Source organism: Pseudorca crassidens, chromosome 2, assembly GCF_039906515.1.
Source record: "Pseudorca crassidens isolate mPseCra1 chromosome 2, mPseCra1.hap1, whole genome shotgun sequence".
In the NCBI taxonomy this organism is placed as follows: Eukaryota; Metazoa; Chordata; class Mammalia; order Artiodactyla; family Delphinidae; genus Pseudorca; species Pseudorca crassidens.
In genome coordinates this window covers 2,004,274-2,026,499 of record NC_090297.1, presented here as the reverse complement: position 1 = coordinate 2,026,499, position 22,226 = coordinate 2,004,274, and the positions used below count along the sequence as shown (strand labels likewise).

At 66.3% G+C, this 22,226-nt stretch overlaps 1 protein-coding gene across 4 annotated transcripts; it reads right to left on the bottom strand.

The window, feature by feature from the left end:
* Positions 1 to 1,008: 1,008 nt before the first annotated feature.
* ARHGEF16 (Rho guanine nucleotide exchange factor 16) lies at positions 1,009 to 21,750 on the bottom strand. 4 transcript variants are annotated; one of them, XM_067717809.1, is made up of 15 exons: positions 21,475 to 21,743; positions 14,259 to 14,862; positions 12,443 to 12,488; positions 11,187 to 11,356; positions 9,514 to 9,570; positions 8,899 to 9,059; positions 7,694 to 7,846; positions 7,388 to 7,517; positions 6,546 to 6,620; positions 6,121 to 6,213; positions 4,161 to 4,312; positions 3,791 to 4,018; positions 2,852 to 2,925; positions 2,238 to 2,339; positions 1,009 to 1,704 (listed from the first exon to the last, which is right to left on the bottom strand). In XM_067717809.1, the coding sequence occupies exons 2-15, from the start codon at positions 14,841 to 14,843 to the stop codon at positions 1,565 to 1,567; spliced, it is 2,166 nt and encodes a 721-aa protein (XP_067573910.1). In that variant the 5' UTR covers positions 14,844 to 14,862; positions 21,475 to 21,743; the 3' UTR covers positions 1,009 to 1,564. The 4 variants fall into 4 exon arrangements, with proteins under 4 accessions (XP_067573910.1, XP_067573921.1, XP_067573929.1 ...); XM_067717820.1 differs by having other exon boundaries at positions 3,791 to 3,979; XM_067717828.1 differs by lacking the exons at positions 1,009 to 1,704; positions 2,238 to 2,339; positions 2,852 to 2,925 and adding an exon at positions 5,280 to 5,385 and having other exon boundaries at positions 3,836 to 4,018; positions 21,475 to 21,750.
* Positions 21,751 to 22,226: the final 476 nt, after the last annotated feature.

Below are 22,226 nucleotides of genomic sequence, written 5' to 3'. Positions count from 1 at the left end.
CAGCTGGGAAAATGCAGGCCCCAGATTTCCACCTGTCCAGGAAGTAGGAGGAGCTGGGCCTGCTCTCTGGTGACCCCACCCCTCAGATCATGCCTCTTTCACTGAGCCTGGCCCCGCGCCATCCCCCCACCCTGCAGAGCACACGCCCAGGATGTTCCTTCCAGCTGCCCCAGGCCACGGAGGTCACCTTGGACGTTAAAGGGAGGAGCTGCCCCTCCCTTCTGGTGCTGAACCCCTCTACCACCTGGTTCAGTGGGCAGGGCTGGGATAAGCTCCACCCCCACCCAGTCCCCTCCCCCTGGCCCGGCGCACTCCTCCACTTCCTCCTGCAGCCAGCCCCAGGGATGGAAGGGACAGAGGGCTGGGCTCCCCGAGTCACCCAATTCTGGTCAGCGGGTGGGGATCCACACCCCAGCTTTCAAAGGAAGACAGGGCCCCAGCAGATTGTCAGGAGAACGCTGGGAGCCCCACCCCAAGGACAGCACCGCCTGAGCGAGAAGGGCAACAGGCATGGGTGTGGGAATTGGGAGGGCTAGCAGGGGGCTTCCTGGGGGAGCAGACCCGTCCTCCTCGCACCTGGCCCAGCAGCGCCCTGCCACCCAGGTGGCCATCACCCTCTCCTGGGAAGCAAGACCCTTCTTCCCCAGCTCAGAGGCCAGGCCAGCCTGCCTCTCCCCACCTGCATGTCCCAGGGGATCCTCGGGGAGCAGACCAGCTGGGAGGTGAGGGATGAGAGGACACCGCAGAGGGGTTCCCACAGCCTCTGCCATGTCCCCGAGTCCCCCAGCCCCACCGGCCAGGCTCAGCCTCAAGGGGCTTCATGGGGATGGGCTTGCCCATGACGCTCCAGGTGGACAGGTGTGGCAGGCCCAAGGACTAACACAGGGTGACCATGAATGGGGGCCCAGTACAGGCGACCACACGGGGGGGGGACCAGTCCCGCCCACGGCACGTTGGGAATTTCTCAGGGACCGGTATGGCCTTCACTGGGGCTCACAAATTTGCAAATCCAGGTGTTAAAGAAGTACTTTAATGTCTCAAAGTCACAATTCCAGTGCTGGCTCTGCAGGGTCACCTGCCGGCAGCTGGTTCTCCTCTGGGAACATGGGGCAGCCCTGGGTACTCAAGGCTGGGGCAGGAGGGGTGCAGGAGGGCGAGCCCTCCAGGTCACCCATGCTCTTCTGAGGGCCATCCGCCTCGATCACTCGCCCATGGCATAACTGCCCTGTGGGTGCACAGGGAGCAGGGCGGGGCAGCCAGGAGCTGGGGGACGGCGTGGCCAGCAAGCAGGCCTGGCTGGGCTCCTCCCAGGGACGCAGCCTGGGGTCAGGGCTGGCACGGCTCCTGAGCTTGCCGGGAGGATGCCCCTCCTGAGGGCGTATGGCCTTCCTCCTCGGAAGTGTCCGGAGCCTGCGCTGCAGCCCATGGGGCCTTGGGAGGCCAGGGAGCTTTCAGGCCCTGGGGGCAAGCCCACTGCGCTCCCTGGGGATGGACTCCACTTGCTGGAGTGTGGACCAACGCTGCACGGCCGCAGCCTGGCCCGGCGAGGTGCCGGCAGGTCCGGCTACACGTCCGTCTCCACCCGCAGCCGCTCCATCCTGCGCATGTTGCCCTCCACGGCCACGCGGCTCGTGATGCTCCGGGCTAAGTCCTCAGGGAACCAGCCCGTCTCTCCATCCCGCAGCCTCTCGCCATAGAGCCATCCTGGACCCAGACCCGGGGCAGGTGAGAGCAGGCTCCTGGGCACCAGGCAGGGGCCCCCGTGTCGGCTCCCCCTCGGAGCTGCTGCTCCAGAAGACGCCAGGGCCAGGCATCCCTCGGAGCAGACCCCCCTCCCCGTCTTGCCCCAGGTCACGTGGCACCTGGGCTTCCATCAGGTGCTCGGCCCCAACTCTGGGCTCAGGGGCTGAGCTCACGCCAGCCAGCCTGCTCCGTCCTGTGCAGGTACTTGCAGGGGCCACCCTCCCGCTTAGGATACAGAGTGACCAAGAACCCACTTCTGGTCCTGCAACTCGGGGACATTTGAGACGTCCTTGAAGGAGGGTACTGAAGGGGGCCCTGGAATCAGGCCCACTGTGAGTACATGCCTACTTCCAGGGTGGGGGCTCTCAGGGCAGCTGACCATGCCAGGTGCTCTGGACCCTTGCTGGGGCCCCCAGGCTCTCACTCAGCACTGGCCTGCCCGGCCCCTCCCACCTGCCCCACGTGCCTCCCCCAGGCCCATCCCCTGTGCTCACCGTCCTCTTGCTCCAGGACCAGGACCACATCTGCCTGCTGCAGTGTGATCTCGTCCGCCTGCTTGGCCAAGTAGGCCTTGGTGATCTCCACCTGGAGCAGGTCTGGCAGGGAGGGCAGGCCTCAGGAGCACGACTATTCCAGGGAGGGGGTGGGCTCCAGTCCCAACACACCCCCTGTGGCTTGGTCTCGGTGGGGCCCAGGGGCCCCCAGGTGTCCCAGCACACGGTCACATGGCAGCTTCCCTCTGGCTAAAGCTGGGACCCCTCCGGAGGCTGCAGGACCTGCTGCTCCCACTTTCAGGGCCCAAATGCCCAGCACCAGCAGAGGGTGCACCCAGCTTCTAAGGGGCCAGCCCACTCCAGCTCCTTGGCCTCAGTTTCCCCAGCTACTGAGCAACAGGGAGGATGAGGCCCTGAGACAGCGCTGGGCCTGTGTGTGCAGATAGACACACACGTACCTGGGGCTGGGGCCCCTTACCTGGCAGGTCACCCTGGGGGCAGGCTGTGGGGTGGACAGAGGGCTGGACAGCACCTCTCCCCTTCAGGCCCACCCCCCACCCCAGGGCCGGGAAGGGGTTGTGAGCCCTGCTGCGTTCGGGGGGGCAGGCGCTTACCTCCTTTGTTAGTGGGGTCTGGCTGCCGCCTCTCCCAGTGCGTGAGTGCTGTGATCCACCGCGCGCGGTCACTCCTGGGGGCAGAGCGCACGTGAGCGAGGCCGAAGGCCGATCCTACCAGCTGACGACCTTTGCTTCACGCTCCCCACCCAGTGTGGCATGGTGGGAGGGTCGGGGTGTCCCTGAGCCCCCCACAGCCTTCGAGGTGGGAAGGCAGTGGGATGAAGGATTACGCTGCCCGGGCACACTTTGGTGAGCCGGCCGGGAGCTGGAGGTGTAAGTGGGTGGCCCCTCTGGTCTCCCTGACCCATTGTGCTGGGGGCCGAGGCGCAGGAAGTCACAGGCTCGGGAAGGAGCGGCAGGCAGGCCTCCCCCAGGCAGGCTGACCCCGAGTCACATCTGGCCAGGGACATGGAGTCGGGCAGTGGCTGCACCCACAGGGCCCAGGCCACCCTGCTTCCTGGCGCTGGACCCCAAGCGCCCTGCCCCGTCAGCTTGCTGTTAGCAGCGCTCAGCCTCAGCTTCCCACCTGGAAAGGGGGCCGTGCTGGAGGAAGCGTGGAGACCCAGCCAGCACCTTTCTGTGCGCTGGTCCCCCCACCGTCTGCCCTCACTGCCCTGCATGGCCCCCACCCTGTGCTCCAGCCCCACTTTCCTCCTGGCAGGGGCCTCCTGCCTCACGGTCTTTGCACTGCCGTGCCTCTGCTGCAGGCCCCTCCCCAGGGCCCCCACCCAGTGCTCCCTCCCCTGCCTTGTTTCTCCTTGGACACACAGGACAGTTCGGCCACGTATTTTGCAGCTGGCGTGTCCCCCTCCCGGGAGTGTGAACTGCTTAAGGACTAAGCCGTCCCTGGCACAGTGCAGTGCCGAGAACCCTGGATCAGGCATCCCGTCCCCACGGAGCTCTCAGGATCACCCCCGCGGAGCCCTCCCATCTTACGCTGAGTCGGAGGATAGCAGGATCTTCTCCTGGCGGCCCTCACTGTTGTGCAGCAGGGTCAGCTGGAAGGTGTGCGGTACGAAGGAGCTGCGGTTGCCGCCCCCCGGCAGAGAGGCCTCCGAGGGCTCCATCTTCTGGACCTGGATGTGGTCCAGCTGGGCGTAGTCCTGGACCAGGAAGCTGTCCTCACTGCAGGGAGACAGGCGGTCGGCCAGATGCTGCAGAGGTCTGTGGGCAGCCCGAGGGCCAGTCAGCCGGAAGGATGCTCTCGAGAGCTGGCCCCAGCCCACCTCCCCGGCTCCAAGGCCACGGCTGCTGCCTGCTCCCCGTCACAAGGCCACGCAGCCTGGCGACCATGGGCGGGGCCCACCTCTTCTTCTTGGTGACCACGAGGACGTCGTTGAACAGGAACAGGTAGCATGTCGGCCGGCTGGAGAGTTTTCGGAAAAGCCCGGTTTCTTCCACCACGAAGAGCTCCCCGCGCTTCAGCAGCCAGCGGGAAGCAGAGATCAGCGGGAGGGACTGGGGGCAGAGCGGACACAGGGGTGAGTCCCGGCGGGGTGGCAGGGATGTGCAGCCATGGGGACTGAGCCCTGCCTCTGGGAACGGGGTGACCAGGCCTCCCTGGGCTGCACCGAGGAAGGGAGTGTGACTGTCCAGGCCTCATACAAAGGGCTGTTCAGGCCGCGGACAGGAGCTCAGGGGGCGGCTGCTCTGGGCCTGGCCCGGGCCCAGACCTTGTGCAGCAACCTAGGACAGGCCTGCCCTGCTTCCAGCCAGGCCCAGGGGCCCACAGGGCACCTACCGAGGGCTGCCCTCAAACCAGGGCGCGAAGGCTGCTCTGGGGAAGCCTCCTGGCCCGCCTCACACCAAGCAGGGGGTTCGGATCGCTGCTTCTACGCAGGCTGTGAGGAACCCCTGATCTGCGGGGCCACCTCTGGCATCCAGGGGCCTCTGCTGCAAACGGAGCTCCCTCCCCTTCCGCGGCCCAGAGAACAGGCCCGGCTAAGGCAGACACCCCTGCCTCCGCCACATGGGTCCCATGTCGCCATGGCCGGTGCTCAGACAGCCTTCCGCCAGCAAGGCTGGCGCTCTGGCCTGTCAAGCCGGAAGGGGAGGGGCAGGCAGGGCAGGCTTGGTGGGGACGGAGCCAGGAGGCCCTGCCCACCAGCCTCTGCCCCCCTGACATGCCCCACCGGACACCTCACCCCTCCCGGGGCTCTGAGCCCCCGCACCCCCACCTGGGCCAGCTGCTCTCCTGCCCTCATGCCCTCCAGTTTCGGGACGTGGGGGTAGAGGGGTGAGAGGCCGCTCAGGGGTCAGCCAGGCCCAGGGTTGGGTCTTTGCTCTGGTCGGGGGCGTATTTCACCCCAAATGTGACATCTGCTGCCCGGCCGAGGCGCTCAAGACCCCGGCCAAGGGTGTGGGCTCAGCGGGTCCGTGGCAGTCATCACCCAAACGCCTCCTCTGTGAAGCCACCCTGACTCACCCCAAGGAGCCTGCGGCCCTTGTCGGAGCCTCTGTGCCCTCCCTGCCCGGCCCTCCGGCCCCGCCCACGGCACTGGTTCCCATCGGCTCCGGCCTGCCGGCCGCCTCTGGGAGCTAGAGGTCAGCAGCTCAGCCTGATTGATGATAAGCTGGGGCCGGGCCCACAGAGCTGCCCCGGGGACCCTCCGAGTCTCCTGCCCCCCCCTGCACGCCCACAGGGCTCTGCGGCAGCCAGGCCGTGGGGGGAGGGGAGAGCCAGGGCAGTGGGGCGGGGCAGAGGCTGCCTCCGGGCCCTGATTCCAGAGAGTTGCTGCTGGGGCAGCGCCTGGACGGCACAAGGATGGGCTAGTCTGTGGGATGGTGGGGAGCCGTGTGGGCAGAGGTCTGAGCTCTGCTTGCTTGGGTGGAGCTGTAGGCTGCCTAGACCCCCGCCCCCAGGACCAACAGACCCATCCTGGCCCCAGCGGGAAGCCTGAGCTGGCCCTGAGGTCGTCCAGCCCCCGCTCCCAGCACAGCTGACGAGGAGCCTGGGCCCAGGCTGAGCCCTGCCGCTGGGCCTGCCACTGGCTCCCCGTCACCGGCCCCGGGGTCTGCCCTCTGCCGCTGCAGACCCACCGCAGGCAAGGGGGCGGTGGAGCTGAGACCTGAGGCCGAGGAGCACGCGCTCAGGTGGGAAGAGGCCTGGAGAGGTCGAGGCGGAGGCCCAGCCCTGGGCTTCACCGGCGGGGGGCAGGGGGTCACCCCCAGAGGCCTCTCTCCAGCCTGCACGCTGGGGGGCGGTGACCCCTGACCGCACAGAGCCGGGCCGGGGGACAGGTCAGGGGCCGCTGGGGCCCGCCTACCTTGACCTTGCTGAAGTCCAGCTGCGTGTGCAGCGTGTACATCTGCTCCATGCGCTCCATCCGGTGGGCCCCCTCGTTGCACTGCTTCACCAGCTACCGGGCGTGCACGCGAGAGCAAGTGCTGAGGGCCGGCCCACAGCCTGGCGCCAGACCCCACGCCCGCCCCGTCCAGCCTAGCCTGGCCCCCCGCGGCAGCGGCCCTCACGGCTGTCCTGGTCCCTGCCCCGCCCCGGGCTCAGCGACTGTGTGAGCGGCCCTCTCTCTGAGCCTCAGTTTCCCCACCGGCACCATGAGGGGCTTGCGAGGGACCGTCTGGAGACCCTCTCTGCCCCGCCTTCAGGGTCTCTGCCGACGGGTGGGCGTGGGGACAGAGCTCGGGGCTGGGCTGGGGCTGGGCGCCGCCTCCCCTACCCTGGACCCCTCACCTTGCTGATGGCCTTGAGTGCACGGCTGGCGGCCTTGTATCTCTCGGGGTGGCCCTGAGTCTTGAGGCAGAGTGTCTGCAGGAAGAGACCAGACGTGAGAAGCCACACGCAGCCTTCTGCACCCCGGCTCAGGGGCCTGCCTGGGGCAGGGGCTCCCCTACCAACGCCAGACCCCGGGGGGCACCCAGGCCCCACCCCTTCAGTTCTTGACTGTGGTGCTCCAGCCTGGGAGGCCCCTGAAGCCTCTATTTCTCCACTTCCCCGAGGGCCCGGAGGGTCTGATATCCTGTCTGCCTGGGATGCTGACCCGCTCTGCACGGGCCACATGCTGCCTCTCAGAGCTCAGCTGGGCTCCTGCCATGTGCGGGCTCTTGTGTGCCTGTGTGTGTACGTGTACCTTTCACCCCACAAGGCCCGCTGCCCCATGAGCTGGCATCTCAGAGCACAAGCCACTCCAGGAAGCCCCTCGGAGCCCCTCTGTCCACAAAACGGGTCACCCCAGGCCCACGCCCAGGACAACTGGCCGAGGGTAGGGGGAAGCAACAACCCTGACCGATGCTCGGCAGGGGTCTGGGTGACACCGGATCAGACTCAGGACACGAACGAACCCCGTAACCATCAAGCAGATGAACAGAATCCAGCAAGTGCTGGAGCAGCTCCCGGCAGAGGGAGTTCCACGGGCGGTGCTGCTGACAGCGGCCACGGCCACTGTGGCCGTTAAAGCCGTCCTGTGATTGTCCTCACGACCATACATGACAGACGCAGCGGGGGGAGAAGGTCAGGAAGGAGCCATGCTCTCTCTGCCTGCAGATGGACCCCGGGCCACCTCCCTGCGCACTCACGTCCGTCAGGAGGGGCAGCCGGGTCACCCTCTGCATGGGCAGGATCAGGAAGGAGATCATGGGCAGACCCCCGCACGCGGGCCGTTGCTCGATCTCCCTCAGGGCCTCTCGGAAGGCAGCGCTGCTGCTTCTGCAACAGAGAAAGGGGTTCTCAGCCGCGGTGGGAGGCGAGGCCAGTCCATCAGGAGAAATCGGGCGGAAGCTGCAGAAGCCGGGCTGCGAGCAGCAACGTGCCCCGTGGCAAGGGGCCGGAGCCTCCCGAGGCCACCCCCGCCGGCCCCGTCCCGGGCCCCGGGGCCGGCTCACGTCAGCTGCTGCAGGGCGCGCTGCTGGTAGACCTCGTTGGAGCAGTAAGAGACGTAGGGGTGGAAGTGCTGCTCGGCGTGCTCCTCCAGGATGTCACTGACGTCCTCCACGCACACCTGCGCCCTGTGCCGCTTCTCCAGGTCCTCGAAGAACCTGTGGGAGCGACGGTGAGGCCCAAGGGCTGCTGGTCTGTCCATGGCCCTGCACGTGTGAGCGCACACATGCACACACACGCACACGCACAGAGCAAGGTTCCCAGATGCACCCACACCAGGTGCTGGGTGGGTCAGCTGCTAGGGCCCCCCTGGGAAAACCCCAGGACAGATCAGCTCCTAAACCTGAAATAACTGGGCACACACCCATGGCCAGATCCAAGGCCACTTCCTGCTAGAGTCTCGCAGACTCTAGCCAGCATCGTGGGGAGCAGACGGTAGGACAAAAAATTTGCCACTTTGACTGGATTCCCTGGGACTTGGGTCAGAATTGCCGGGAGCCTCCTGGAGCCCCGGCTGCCTCTGCCCGGTGCAAGGCAGGGGCAGGGGTTCTGCTCCTTGCAGGTGACTGGGGTCTGACACCTGATCGTCTCCCATATGCCTCACCCCAGTCTGCAAGGGGGCAGGAATGGGACCCACCCCCTCAGGTTAGGGAGGGGACGCTGAGGCTCAGGGCGACGCCACAGGGTGTTATGGGGTCGCCTAGGGTGCAGGGCAGTGAGGGGCTGGACCCACAGAGGTGCTACCTGGACCTCGCCCTCCATGGGAGTAAACACACACACACGCACACACACACACTTGCTGCCACACATGCATGCACATGAACACACACACACACAGAGGCCCTGGCATGCCTGCAGCTACACACCCGGCCCCTCCTCCACCTTCTGGCCCTGCAACCAGAGCCCTGGGCCAGGCACCAAACACCTCGGCCCGGAACACGACCCGGGGCTGCAACTCAAGGCCGCCTCTAGCCTGCTCCGTCCCGCGGGCACCTCACGCCTCGTCACTGGCCCTCTGTGCTCGCACGTCCCCAGGGCCAGCTCTTGGTGGCCGCGGGCCCCGTAAGGTTCTCGCGCTCCCTGCCCCCCAGGGCTGCTCCAGGCCGTCCATCTGCACTCGCAGACCGGGGTCACCCAGAGCCCCAACCTCCCCACCCTCGAGAGCCTGCGCCATCAGGTGCTGGGCCGACGGGCTGGGCCCGGGCCTGACCTCTGGCTGGCGCTCAGCACGTCGGTGATGTTGGAGAAGAGGTGGTGGTGCTCTGTCTGGGTCATGGTCGCCCGCAGCTCCCGGGACTGCAGGAACTCGGCCACCAGGATGCCGAGGCTGTGCTGGTACGAGAACTCGGATATGAGGATCTCGAAGATGGCCTGGGGTGAGAGCAGAGCGGACGTTGGGGCAGCTGCGCCCGCCAGGCCCTGCCTGGAGCTGCCCTGCCACACATGGGGCCTGGCCCGGGTGCGCGGGTGACCAGTGCTCAGGCCGCGGGGAGATGATTGGGGGGCAGGGGGCAGGTCGGGACTCGGGCCCCCTGGACAGGACGCAGGCTGGGGCCTTCAGCACGGCTGTGGGGACATGAGCCCGAGTCCTGGGCTTGCACTCTGGCTCGGGCACTGATGAGCTGTGGCGCTGGCAAGGGCTCCCACCCTCGCCCGGAAAGTGGGTAACGGTAGCCCCCCCAGCCCCACCCCAGCCAGGGCATCAGCCATCGCTGGGTACCGGGAGGCAGCCAATGGGCCAGTGGGCGACGTCGCCAGGGCTGTGGTCCCCGCGCCCCCCACTGGCGTGTCAGAAGCAGGGCCACGCCCCCAGCCCACCCCTCACCTCCTGCCTCTCGTGCTCCTCGGCGGGCAGCTTGTCCAGGATGCCCGACTCCACCACCTGAGGACGGCACGGGCTCGAGTCACCGGAAGCTCATCCTGCCACCGGGCCAGAGCCAGCACGGAGCCAGAGACGCTAGGCTGGCCGGGCGGAGCTGCACCTCGTGGGGCACCTGGACCGCCGAGCTGGCCTGTCCCTGCTCGGTCCCCTCACCCAGGTCTCTCTTCTCCAACGACACCTCCTCCCTCAGAGGGGCCCTGGGGCAGCCGAGGAAGGGCATGGGCGTCCGGAGGGAAAGGCCTCTCCAGGGATGGGACGGGGGCTCTGTCCCAAAGAGCTGCCGGGGGCTGGGAGGTGGTGGAGAGACTCAGAAGCACCCGGGAAAGCTGAGGGGCGTGCTGAGCACAGGGCCACGACTCAGGCACAACTGGGCCAGGTGAGCGAGCACCCTGCCCGGAGGTAGGGGTGACACCGTTCCAGCATGGCACACTGCCCCGCTCTCCACCCCTCAGGCCCCCTGGCCCCTGGCTGCCCCGGCTGGAGCGTGGCTCACTCGGCCACGGTATGCCTGCTGAGTGCCTGCAGAGCCTGCCGGGGGCGACCCTCTGCAGGACCAGGGCCACCCGACTCGTGCTCCCCTCCCCAGCGGGCTGGGCGGAGGCTGCCGGCAGTGCCTGAGCTGGGCAGGTAAATCCTACGCGTCCTCGGACCCAGAGGCTTGGCCGAGACGCCTGAGCTCAGGTGACGCGAGCAGAACCTCCGGCAGCGTTTCTAGGATAAACTGTCCTGGACCCCACCCCTGACCCGGGAGGTCGCGCACAGGCACCTCCGGGCACGCAGCTGGCACCTGGCGGGTGGGAACACACGTGCACTTCCGGAACTTTCCGTCTGCCTGCCCTAACCCCGCCCCGTCCTGGGCCCTCCCTGGCCGGCGGCCCCATGGATCTCGGTGGACGGTCACGGTGCCTCGGCCCCTCTCCTGCCCCACGGGATGCAAATGAGGAGGCCTGTTGTACCGCAGACAGAGGAACAGCCAGACGCCCCTCCCTGCTGCCCCCACGCCCACAGCCCGCACTGCAGCTCCGTCCCTCGGCTCCCAGGGGATGGCGTCAGGAGGCTGTCTGCCCCACGGCCAGCTGCGCCCTCCTGGGGTAGCGAGAGCTGCCTCCCTGGGTACCTGCTTGGAGCACCGGCGCCTCTGTCCCAGCCGCTCTCCACTGGGAACCCACAGCCCTGCGGGGCAGGGACCAGCCCCATTTTCAGGCGTGGAAGGTGAGGGGGCACCTGGCAGTGGCGCACAGCTCCGGCCGGGCCTCTCCCCTCCCCTCTGGCCTCCTCACTTGGACCCTCCTGGCACTTTCTGGGCACAGTCCCCTGGGAGGAGGTCCCCTGTGCCCCCAGGTCCCTACAGGTCAGCCTGAGCAGGGAGCTCAGGGAGGGTGAGGGGCTCACCCGTGGGACGACCGTCACACACACACAGATGACACGCCCCTAACCCCTCTCCCCACTGCAGCGACCACCCCCACGGGGCCCCGCAGGGCAGGGCAGCTCTGAGGCACCAGGAAGATCTCCCTGCCAGCTGGGCACAGACAGGGCGTTTCCAGGAGGCCGCTCCCCTCACCGGGAGGACCACCCATGGGGTCGGGAGAAGGGCCTCCTCGCCAGCCCGGCCCCACCTCTGGGAGCTGACTCCAGGTGACCTGGGGGGGCCGGTAGCTCTTGACCACGATGCGGGCATCCGCCTTTTGGGTCTCCTCAGGGCTGGAGGACTCATCGAGTAAGTCATCGTCGGACTCGTGGATGGTGTTCAGGCCTCGCTCCCGGATCTCCTGGTAGAACCGGGGATCTGGGGAGAGGGGGTGTGCGTCACCTGCAGGCCTGGGGGCTCTGAGCGGTCCTGGCACCCCAGGAACCCACACGCTGAGTCCTCCCGAGGAGGCCCTGAGAGCGTCAGGTGGTACAGGGCCCCCCAGAGCAGGCTCCCCTCAGGCCGGCTGGCTCCCGCAGCTGAGCTGGCCGAGCCCAGGGCAGGGGTGGCATCCCCGTGCAGAATGTGGCACCTTCAGACCAGGGCTGAGCCAACACATCAGAGAGTGGCACGGGCCAAACTGCACGGCCTTGGGGAGGGGACTGGGCAGCGGCCGTCCCCAGGTCGGCCGAGGGCGCTGCAGGCCGCCTCCTGAGAGCCCCCCGGCCCGAGGTGAGGTTTCCCGCTCTCCGGCTCTGCAGTGGCCAGGCGTTCAGCAGCCCCGCTGGGCGGGTGCGTGGCTCGGGACGGCCCTGAGGCAGCCCCTCCTCGCAGCTCCCTCCCGCCCTGGCTCCGAGACCTGGGGCCACTGCTGCTGTCCTGGGGGACGAGGCCCGATCCTGAGGCCTCCCCACGCCCGGACCTGTGGCTGTCCACAGAGGTTGGGGCTGGCAGGGAGGGGGCCCTTTCTGGCTGGGGCCCCTTACACCCACTGGCTGCTGCATCCAGGCTGGGCAGGCAGCTACCCGCCAACTCCCATGGGGTCCTGCTGGCATCCACTCCTCGGCAGGCTGAAGGCACAGCCCAGATGTCACCCACGGCCCCTGAGCCTTTAACACTGGGTCCCTGTGGCCTGTGTCTCTGCACCCCAGGCCCAGGGCCCTCTGCCTGGCCCTGGGCCCACCGGCAGGGCCTGGTGCACACAGTGTGCTTAACAAACATCTGCTGAGGGAGAGTGTGGAGGCTCTGTCTGCCCGCCGCCCCGGGACAGCACAGAGTCCAAGGGAACTTTCTAGGCCCATCAGAGCTGCAGGGTCAGACGGGCCACCAGGCCCTCCAGTCCCCAGAGGGAACCCATCCAGCACGTAGTTCTCCGTCTCCCCCAGGATGCCCGAGTGAGACCCGCCTCCCCAGGGCCCAGCCCGGCCGCAGCGCCGCCCGACGGCACCCCTTGGCCACACTCACCGTCCTTGAAGGAGCCCTTGTGTGCGCGTTTCCGCCCCAGCGTCTTCTGTGCAGAGAGACCCAGAGACACGGGCAGTCAGCAGGGAGGAGGGGCAGCGGGCAGCAGTCCCTGCACCTGGGCCCAGAGACCAGACCCTCCACATGTGACGCCACGCCCAACACGAGGGGCCTCTGCTGGGCATGGAGAAGGCGCTTAATAAATGTCGGCTCCACAAGGAGGCAGAGGCCAGGGCAGGGAGGACGGGGTGGGATGGGGCTCAGAGCAGGCAGGGCAGGTGACCAAGGGCTGGGCAGGCCCAGGAGGGCTGCCGAGAGGAGATGCTCAGGAAGGTGGGCCTGGAGGGAAGCCGAGGCAGCACAGGTGTGGCTGGGAGATGGCCTAGAAGAGACACTGGGGTGGGAGCCAGGGCCGCACGGGGGCCCCACGAGCCCGGGACCTGGGGTGGCAGGAAGAGTAGAGCCTGGCAGGTTGGCGTCCAGCTCCAGCACAGGCCCAGGGCCCCAGCAGCTGCTGGTGGGGCTGCAGGGGTGAACTGGGGGCGGGCAGGGCTCTCAGGGCCCCATACCCTGGTCCTTCCAGTTGCCACAGAGCCCGCTTCCTTGGCTGGGACACCGTTTCCCCTGACCCCCAGCTGCACGGGTTCCAGGAAAGCGGGAGCTGGTTTCTCGAAATAAGTTGGAGCCTGAAACTCCCCGTGCTGGTCTGGAATGTGTGGTGCTCCCAGGTGCACCCGGCTCTCCCTGCTGCCCGCCCGGCACCCCCCAGCGCCCCCACCCCTTCCACCTCCAGGCCCGGGCACCCGCTGTCTCCGCAGCCCGTCCTCCACCTGGCTCCCATCCTGTGTCCACGCCTCTACTTTAACCCTCTCTTTTCCGGGACTCCTGACCCCCCCCCGGCCCTGAGCTCCTGGGGAGCCCCACCTCTGTGCTCTCTCAGCACCCTGAGCACCCCCAGCCCAGCCCACGGGGCCCCACCACCCTGGGAGCTCTCCTGGGGCCTCTGCTCACTGGGTGCGTGAGGCCTCAGGAAACGTTGGCTGGCCGCATGAATCAAGCATGAATGAACAATGGACCCTGCAGGCCTGGCCCTGGGTGGGCGTGGAGGTGCCGGGGTCCAGGCTGTGCCCTGCCTCGCAGGCCAGGGGTGTCTCTAGCCCAAGGACAGCGGTCCTCCCTGCCCTGCCCCTCTGCACGCTGGGTCACCAGCATTCTGACAGGTGGTCTGGGCTTCTCCCCAGATCAGGGCCAGGGCTCATGGTCTGGGCAGAAGCCCGTGGTGGAGGAGGCCACCGGGACGGCGCCTGTGGGCACAGACAGCCCTGAGCCGGCGGTCAGGCAGGGCAGGGAGGGAGAGCGTGCAGGGCAGCATCCGACTTCCGAGCTGCCACAAGCCCTCCTGAGTCCCCGACGGGCGCCCCTCGGGCAGACAGATTCCAGGCCAGTCCATGCTGCAAAGCCATGACTGAAATCTGTCCTTCAGATGGGCTGGCTCCCCCTCCGTGCTCAGAGCGACTTGGAGAGAAGGGCTGGTTCCTCCCTGGGCTCTGCTCCCCGCTGTGGCTGAGAGCCGGGGTCCTGGCTAACACCTTCGGTCTTCCTGAGCCTCAGCTGCCTCATCTATAAAATGGGGACATTCACACTCTGCTCATGGCCCGGCTGTAGAGCTTAACTGGAATAAACCCTCCCAGGAGCCTGCACAGGTGCGCGGCTGCGTGATGACGGGAAGGTGTGTTCGGGCCCCTTCCCTGCCCACGAGCTCCCGAGGCCCCTTGAGGCACGGCCCCCGCCGCGTTGCCCAGGCCAACGAGCCCCCTACCTTATTTCTGGCCGCGGACCGAGCAGGAGGCTGGCTGGGCTCCTCGGCCAGGGCCGGGATCTTGGGGCTGAGCTGGACGGGGCCGCCCTCACCGCTGGGCGTCCCCAGCCCCTTCATGGCCGCCCGGTAGGATTGGTTCCTCAGATTTCGTCTCAGCATCCCCCCAGGACCCGTGTCCACGTCCATGTCGTCCAGGGAGAAGCTGGGGGCCGGGAGGAGCCGGGGGTCCCGCCGGGCAGCCTCTTTGCTGAGCATGGCCGCCCCAAAGCTCTGATGGCGGGCCGGGGTCTTAGCCTTGCTGGACACAGCCAGGCTCCGGGGGATCAGCTGCTGAGTGCCCATCTTGAGGGCTGCCGGGCTCTGCGTGCTCAGGACGATGGTCCTGGGCTCCTGGGCCTCAGGGGACGGCGACGGGGGCACCGGGGTGTCGGGCTGGAAGGTGGCATTGCTCCTGCTTTGCAGGGGGCCCCGGACCATCGGGAGCCGGGACGCTGGGTTTCCCTCGGTGTCGAGTTGCAGCTCCGAGTGGAAGCGGTGTTCCAGGAGCTTCTCCTCCAAGGAGCTGTCCGAGTGCTGCTGGGACATGCTGAGTGGCCGCGGGGACCTGGGGGAAAGGACAGAGGTGAGGGCAGCCCTGCTGCAGCCGGAGCCCGAGGTATGGCTGCCAGGATGCGGTGCTCAAAGGCTGGCTTCGCAGCCAGGAGCTGAGCTGCTACACCCTGGGCCTCGCTTTACAAATATGTAAAATGGGTACAATAATAAGTACCCAGCTTCCTGAGGATGCTGGGAAAGGTGGGGAGCTCATCCATGTAGTGCTTAAACAGGGACCTGGCCGCCGAGGGGCTCTGGTGTCACCGGTGCCGAATAGAAGGTTATCTGTGAGCCTCGAGAGGAGCGGCTGAAGGTTGAGAACTTCATACGACGCAAACCTAACATGGGGAGAACTCACTCCTTTCATTCTTTCCCATTTACTTTTAATAAGAACAAGGATAGCCACCACTCACATGCTTCTTATAAATGCAGAACTTCTGAACGTTAAAATTACAAGGGCCGGGTAAGGGTGGAAGCCTTGTTCAGATGGAGAGTTAAGATTCTAAGTCACCTGCCCAGGTGGTCCCGCTGGGAGGGAACCTCAGCTCAGAGCTACACCACCGCATCCCGTGCCACTTCCCCTGCGGACCTGGGGAGGACCGCTGACCCAGGAGTTTATCCAGCAGCTCTGTGGGGGGGGAGGGCACGCCCTGCTCTCTCCCACCTGGGTGCACGCAGCTGGAGGGGGCCAGGCCTGGGATGGTGGGCGCCACCAGGGACCCACTGTCTGTGCCTGGACCCACCCGGCGGGTTCCAGCCCGAGCACACCTCACACACACACCTTGGGTCCGGGTGCTTCCCCCTGGAGGTTCTGAGCTTCAGCCCAGGAATCCCTCTGACAGGAGGCTGGGAAGGTCTGGCCACATGGGGTAGCCTAAATCATGGCACAGCGGGAACAACTCAGGGGCCCCCAGAGGCCTGGCCCTCCGCCCTGCTCTGCTGCCCCAGCTCCCAGATTCTCTGGCTAAAAGCATCCCAGGAAGGTGTGAGCAGCTCAGCCTCCCGGGCTGCAGGGAGGGGCTGCCGCTGGAGCCCTGGCCACGCCCACAGCAGGAGGATGGCCCACGCATTCCTGGGGACATTCTGAGTCCCCAGGCCTCCCTGGGCGCTGGCAGCCGTGGGTGGGTCTGCACCTTCCTGGGTCGCCCTCCCTGTGTTAACTTGGCTGCACTGTACCCAGGCCTGGCCGAGAAATGGGTCTCTTACAGGTTTCCATCTATGCAGGCCAAGCAGACGCACCCCAGTGCGCATCCAGGAGACGTCCAGCTCCTGAGTCCTTTCATCTAGCCACCGTGTATTCCCACGGGGGTGGTTTACATTGTATAACACGGAGACTGTGGTGCCCGTGACCCCTGCTCGCCCCATCCCCTCATTCTTCCTCCTTCCTCTCCCTCCTCCCCGTCTCAGGCCCCAGGCCCGAGTCCCCTCCTCTGAGCCCAGGTCCCAGACCCAGCCAGTGGCACATGTCCTCTCCCGGGAGAGGGCAAAGGCTCTTCCGGAGCCGGAAGGTGCCAGACGGAGCCTGTCAGGCCAGCCCTTGCTGGGTGTGACCTCGGTTCCAAACAAGGCAGCCGCACCCACAGGCCTGGGGCGCCACCAGCCCGGGACCCAGGCCTGAAGGGGAGGGGCACTGTGCTAGGGGCGTGGGCCACTGCCCTGCTCTTGCATGAGCTCCAGGACCCGGGCCCGGCTGGAGCCGACTCCTGGGGCTGCAGCTGTCGCAGGACCCCTGTCTTCTTCCTCCCACTGCTTAGCTGATCACAGAGCTACCTGGGCATAGGTTCAAAGGTCAAACAGCACCGGGAGGAGAGACTTATCATCCAAGATAGGCGTCCCCTCCTCCGCGCCACCCCGTCCCCCACAAACCACCACCCCTGGCTTTTCAGCGTTCCCCCAGTTTCTAAACAAGCCCCACTCGCTATTTTGAGATCTCCTAGCCTGGGGCATCACTCACCCTCCCCTGGCTGTGGGAACGAGGCTCCGCCCCCCGCTCCGCCATGCCCCCGTGGGTGTTTGTGTTAGCCTGGCTGGTTAATAATTCTCTCTTGTTTACTGGCTGGCTTTCTTCTGGTTAATTTTCCCCCGTGCATTCCAGCGTCCCCGCCCTGGGCATCTGGATCGTGTGCTCCAGAGGGTCCAAGCATCAGTCCTCTCTCCCCAGGCCCTCCCTTCCCGGCTCTCAGGGCAGGAGCTCGGCCCCCTGACCCCCACACGGCATCCTGACCCTCCCTTTCCTTCCTCCCACCCACTGAGCTGGGGCCCAGCCCCTGGCACCTTCCCAAGGCAGCATCAAGGGAAGGAGACCTCTGAAAATGTCTTCTTTATGCCTTTAGACTTCCACTGGAGATTATTTTCTTCCAGAATGGAGAAGCCTTCTTCCCTTGCCTTCCTGCTTTCACTGCCAACGAGACATCCGACGCCGGTCTGACTTCACCTCCTTGGTCACGACAGGAGGCTCTCTTTCCCCCTGCTCCGCTTTACCACCTATGGGGACAGGCACGGCGACGGATCCACGTTCACTCCCTGAGCCACAGGCTTGTGCGTCCTTCCCACCTGTTTTAGGTCCGCGTGTTTTCCAGTGCTATTTCTTTGATAAATTCTCCCACCTCCGTTTGCTCTGGTCTCCTTCTGGAACAGCCTTTAGTGAGAACCCCTCACTTCCGACCTCTTCTCTCCTTCTCCTTCATCTCTTGTTCCCCTTTGTGGGAGATTCCCACCTTTCCACCAAACGATTGTTGTTTTCCTGGTCCCACGAAGAGCTCTCTCTTGCTCTTTATGCAGAGCAGCCTGTTCTTGTTTCGCGGATGCCACATCCTCTTTCAATGTCCCAGTCAGCTGTCGGCTCCCATTTAGGAGACAGGCGTGTTCTGGTGGGAGACCCGTGTGCCCTGTGAGCACACACACGTGAGCGCACACACGTGAGCACATGCTTCTGCCTGGCAGGCTCTTTGGGACTCCCCACAGGGTCCATGTCTGGAGGCTTCTCCTCCAGCCACCTGGCTCTAAGAGCATCTCTTCCCGCATCCTCACTGGACGCTGGCCCTTGCTTGGTGTCCTGCAGCCAGTGCAGGGGAGGGCCGAGAGCACAGTCGCAATGGCGGCCATGTTCTATGGGCAGCAATGCCACTGAGAGAGAGAGACCAGACACCCGGCAGTGACCACTCGAGCCACAGAGGCAGGTCTGCTCCCCAGCAAAGGCAGCCCTGGGAAGCTCCCCCACCGATGCCCACGGCAGCGAGGGCCGCGTGCTGTCCGTATGTCCCTCTGTCTCCCTGACGAGCCTGTGTGTCCTTCAGGAGCAGGGATGATTTCCTGTCTACGTCCCCACAAACAGTTGGGCTCAATTCGCAAGCTGATGTGTGAACGCTGATATCGTGGGCACCTGCCTGGCTCTGCTCTCCCTGGAACCGTGTCTTCCTGAAGAGGCCTGGGTGTTCCATGTGGAGAACTATAGCCCACTTGGTACTTTGCTCCAGGTGTGCCGAATCCACCAGGGCAGCTCCACAGGAGCTTCTAGACCCATCTGTGCCCCCTCCTGGGTGACGCCCTGCTGTTTCTGCTCAGAGTGGGCTGGGGAGGGCCCCTTACGGCTGAGCCCTGGGAACCACAGCTTCTCCCTTTGCCACTAAGCAGCCCTTCCCGGTGTCCCCAGCACATGTGCAGGGGTGGGTAAGGGACAGGCGGGGCTTGGGTGGGAGGAGCGGGGGCTGGGAGTCCACAGGTGGAGGTGGGGGAGGTCTCTGGCAACCTCAGGTGACCCGACCCAGCCTGTCTGGTCCTACGTTGCACTTGGCCCTGCCCTGGCTCTGCATTTCACGCTGGCCTGGCCCAGAGGGCCCCTTGCAGCCCAGCACCCCTGGAGCCCTCGTTTTTCCTGACAGATGGGCTTCCCAGGACCCCGGCAGGCTCTACACCGTCCCTCCTGCTGCCCTGAAGAACACAGCCCTCCTGGCCTGGGCCTGGGGCTCCGGTCGCAGCAGCTCTCACAGCCACCAGGACCCAAACCGCACCGAGTATGGGACCTGCCACCCCTTGGGTGACGTCACCACAACACCTCCATCCATGGGACGTCTGTCCCTCTAGGTCCAGCTGACGGGACCCTGCCTGGCGGGGCTCGGCCTCCCTGGCACCGTGCACACGACCCCATCTTTGCTCAGACAAACTTGACCCACGATGATGGCCTTGTGTTCGGGTAATTCTGCCTGGCCAGGTTCCAGACCTGGAGTCACATGGAACGTGGGGCAGGATTTGGCTTCGTAAACCCTGCAGCACGTAGCAGACACTTCTGTCTGCAGGGTGGCCGGGGGCAGCTGGGGGCTCTCAACCGGAGCGGCGTGGCCCCCCGGGGGACACTTTGCCGAGCCCGGAGACATTCTTGGTGGTCACCGCTGGGGCTGAGCTACCAGCCTCTTGTGGGCAGAGCCCAGGGACACTGCTCAGTACCCTACAGGGCCCAGGACCACCCACGACAAGGAATCATCCGGAACAAATGTCTGCAGTGCTGAGGTAGAGAAGCCTCGGTCCAGCTAACTGGAGAGTCACCCGCCTCCCTAGAGGTTGGGAAGACGCGCCTGGCCGTCCTCAGTCCCGGACACAGCCTGGCAGTGGGAGGGGCAGTGGCAGGCCTCGTGCTCCTCCCACCCCGAGCAAAAGCCTCCTGCTGTCTCCTTCCTATGATGCCTCCGGGCACCGGCAGGCTCAGCCCGCAGTGCCCACCCAGACGGGCCACCTGTGGCTCCCACTCCCGGCTCTGAGTCCAGCCGCCCCATAAACCCAGCCCCTGTGCCAGGCTTGGCTGGCGCACACAGTGTTTCCCCAGAGGAGCTCCGGATAAGAAATCAGAGCCCTGACTCCGCCAGGTAGCCGGGACAGGTGGCCCACGGGTGTCCTATAAACACCTTCTCTCCTTGTGTGTCTGGCCTCTCAGGGGTCTTCTGGACGGCAGGCGTTTCCCTGCTCTGCTAGGTGAGGAAACCAGGAGCAGAGGGAATGCGACCTGCTGAGGTCAGGCTGCCGGCCAGCGGGGAGCTGGGCAAGGAGCCAGGCGCTGTCCTGACCCAGACCACTGCCCCAGTGGGCCAGCTGGGTGAGTGGCGACTCTCACTAGAAATAAAGATGCTGGTACAGGCGGCCGGTCGCCCAAGAGCGACAACGGCCACAGGCGAAAGAGAGGGGCAGCTGAGATCCATTCAGAAACTGAAACTAGAATTCCAGGACCCAGCCGCGGGGAGTGGCCGTGCCCATCGGGTCACGCACAGACTGGCATCTCAGGGGCCCCGCCGGCAAGCCACGTCACGCCACCTCACTCTGCACCTGGTTTCCTCTCGTGTTGGTGAAGAGCGTCTCCCGTGCAGGGTGAGAGACACCCCCTGTCCCGAGCCCCTGGGGAACCAGAGCCCTTGTGGAACAGAGATGCCCCTGCCCTGCACAGATTCCTCCCCTGCAGGTGCCCAGGTAGGAGGGGGAGGGGCCTCCGCCAGCTCACTCCCCCCTGCCAGGAGAGCTTGGGAAAGCCCTGGGCAGTGCCCGTGATGTGATGCTGGCTTCTGCGGCCCATGGGCATCTGCAGGGTGGTAACCAGAAGAGGATCCAGCTGCAGCTGAGTCAGCACCCTCTAACTGCTCCCATTTCACGGAGCAGGAAACTGAGGCCCAGGGGGCTTAAGTAACAGGTTACACAGAGCCGGGATTTGGACCTGGGGTCCCCGCCCTTAAGCACTAGGCAGCAGGGGTGCAGGGTAGACTGGTTGGCCTGACAAGCGCCCACTGGGCCGCCACCAGGAGGTGCAGACTGTTCACCTCCAGGTCAGACGCAGAGCTCCCGGCCGCCCCCCCACCGCGTGCCCGCTGCTGGGCTGAGGTCCACACAAATCTCAAAAAGATCCTTGCTTCCCGGATGCAGAAACGGAGGGTGGGCAGCTAAGCCAGGCGTCCTGGCAGTAAGCGGGACCCACAGCTTTGGGAGCCGAGCCCCGCCCTCCTCCCTTCCCCCTCCTTCTTAGCGGGATGGGATGCACGCCAGGACCCCTCCCTGCCGCCGAGTCTGCCTACCAGAGTGGGGGAGGAGTTTGTTCCCAGTTTGATGTGGGGAGGGGGTCCTCATTCTTGGGGCTGCTACTCCTGGTGCCAAAGCAGGTTTGGGCAGCAGATTCTCCCGGGTTGCTGGGAGGGTCGTTCCGTGCGCACCCTGCCCCGCCTTTTCAAAGGTCCTGGGGCTCCCTAGGGTATCTCAGCCCTGATGCCCCAGTGGGAGCTCTGGCTGCGAGTCCCGTCCAGGGCGAGGGAGTGTCCCCTAGGGCTCAAAGGAGGGGAGGAGCAGGGAGCTGGGACGCCCGAAGCCCAGGGGAGCGGGGTGGGGGGGTCAGAGGTCAGGGGCTCTAGGTCCAGCCAGGCTCTGTCCCCTCCCACAGCCCCCGCTGGGCAGCCACCGCGGAGGCGGGCAGCCGCAGAGTGACGCGGCCCCCGGGGCAGGGCTTGCGGGAAAAGCGAAGGGGAGGAAGTGCGCCCTCGGCCTTGCCAGCCCCCTCCCCAAGGCTCATCCCCACCACCTCGCTCACCCGTCCCTTCCCAGGCCCACCTGTCGCCCAGGCTCACCTGTTCCCCCGTCACCTGTCCCCCAGGCTTACCTGCGCCGTGGGGCGGAGGACAGAGCTACGAGCTCGGCGGCCGACGGGGGCCGGTCCACCTCCAGGCTCTGCAGGCCCCGAGCTCTGTCCCGGCCGCTCGGTCCCTCCCTGTCCCCGCCCCCCCACTTCCTGTGCGGCCCTGCAGGAGGCGGCAGCGCTCCGGCCCCACCAGGTGGGCGGCCAGGTGGGCAGGGCGCGCGCCAGGCGGCTCCTGCTCCGAGTGCCGGGCGGGAGGGGCCGGCGGGGCGCGCCCCAGGTACCTGGCTGCGCAGCCTGCGTCACTGTCCCCACCTGGCCAGCCGGCGCCCACGTGACCTGCAGCCGAGCTGCCTCGGCCTCCGAGTCCCGATTGGAGTCGCCCTTCTGGGACCGCCCTCCGCCCTTCGCCCTCCACGCCCACCGCCTCGGGCCTGGCGTCGCCTGCCAGGGTGACGCCAGGGCTACCCGGCTTCACCCCTCTGCGACTCTGCATTTCTCCTTACGGGCCCGGCTCTGCTGCCCCCTCCTCCAGGAAGCCCTCCAAGAAGCCGACCAGCCCAGCGGGGAATCGGAGGTTTGCAAGGCCTCCACTGCTCCAGAAAGGGCCCCACCTTTGCAGAATGGCGGCCAGAGGGCAGCCCAGGAGCTCTGGAGAACTCTGGCTGCCTTCAAGGTGTTTGCTTTGTTTCCATCACCCCCATTTTACAGATGAGGTTCCTGAGGCCTGGAAAGTAAGGTGCTTGCCAGCCGGCACAAAATTGAGTCTGGACTCC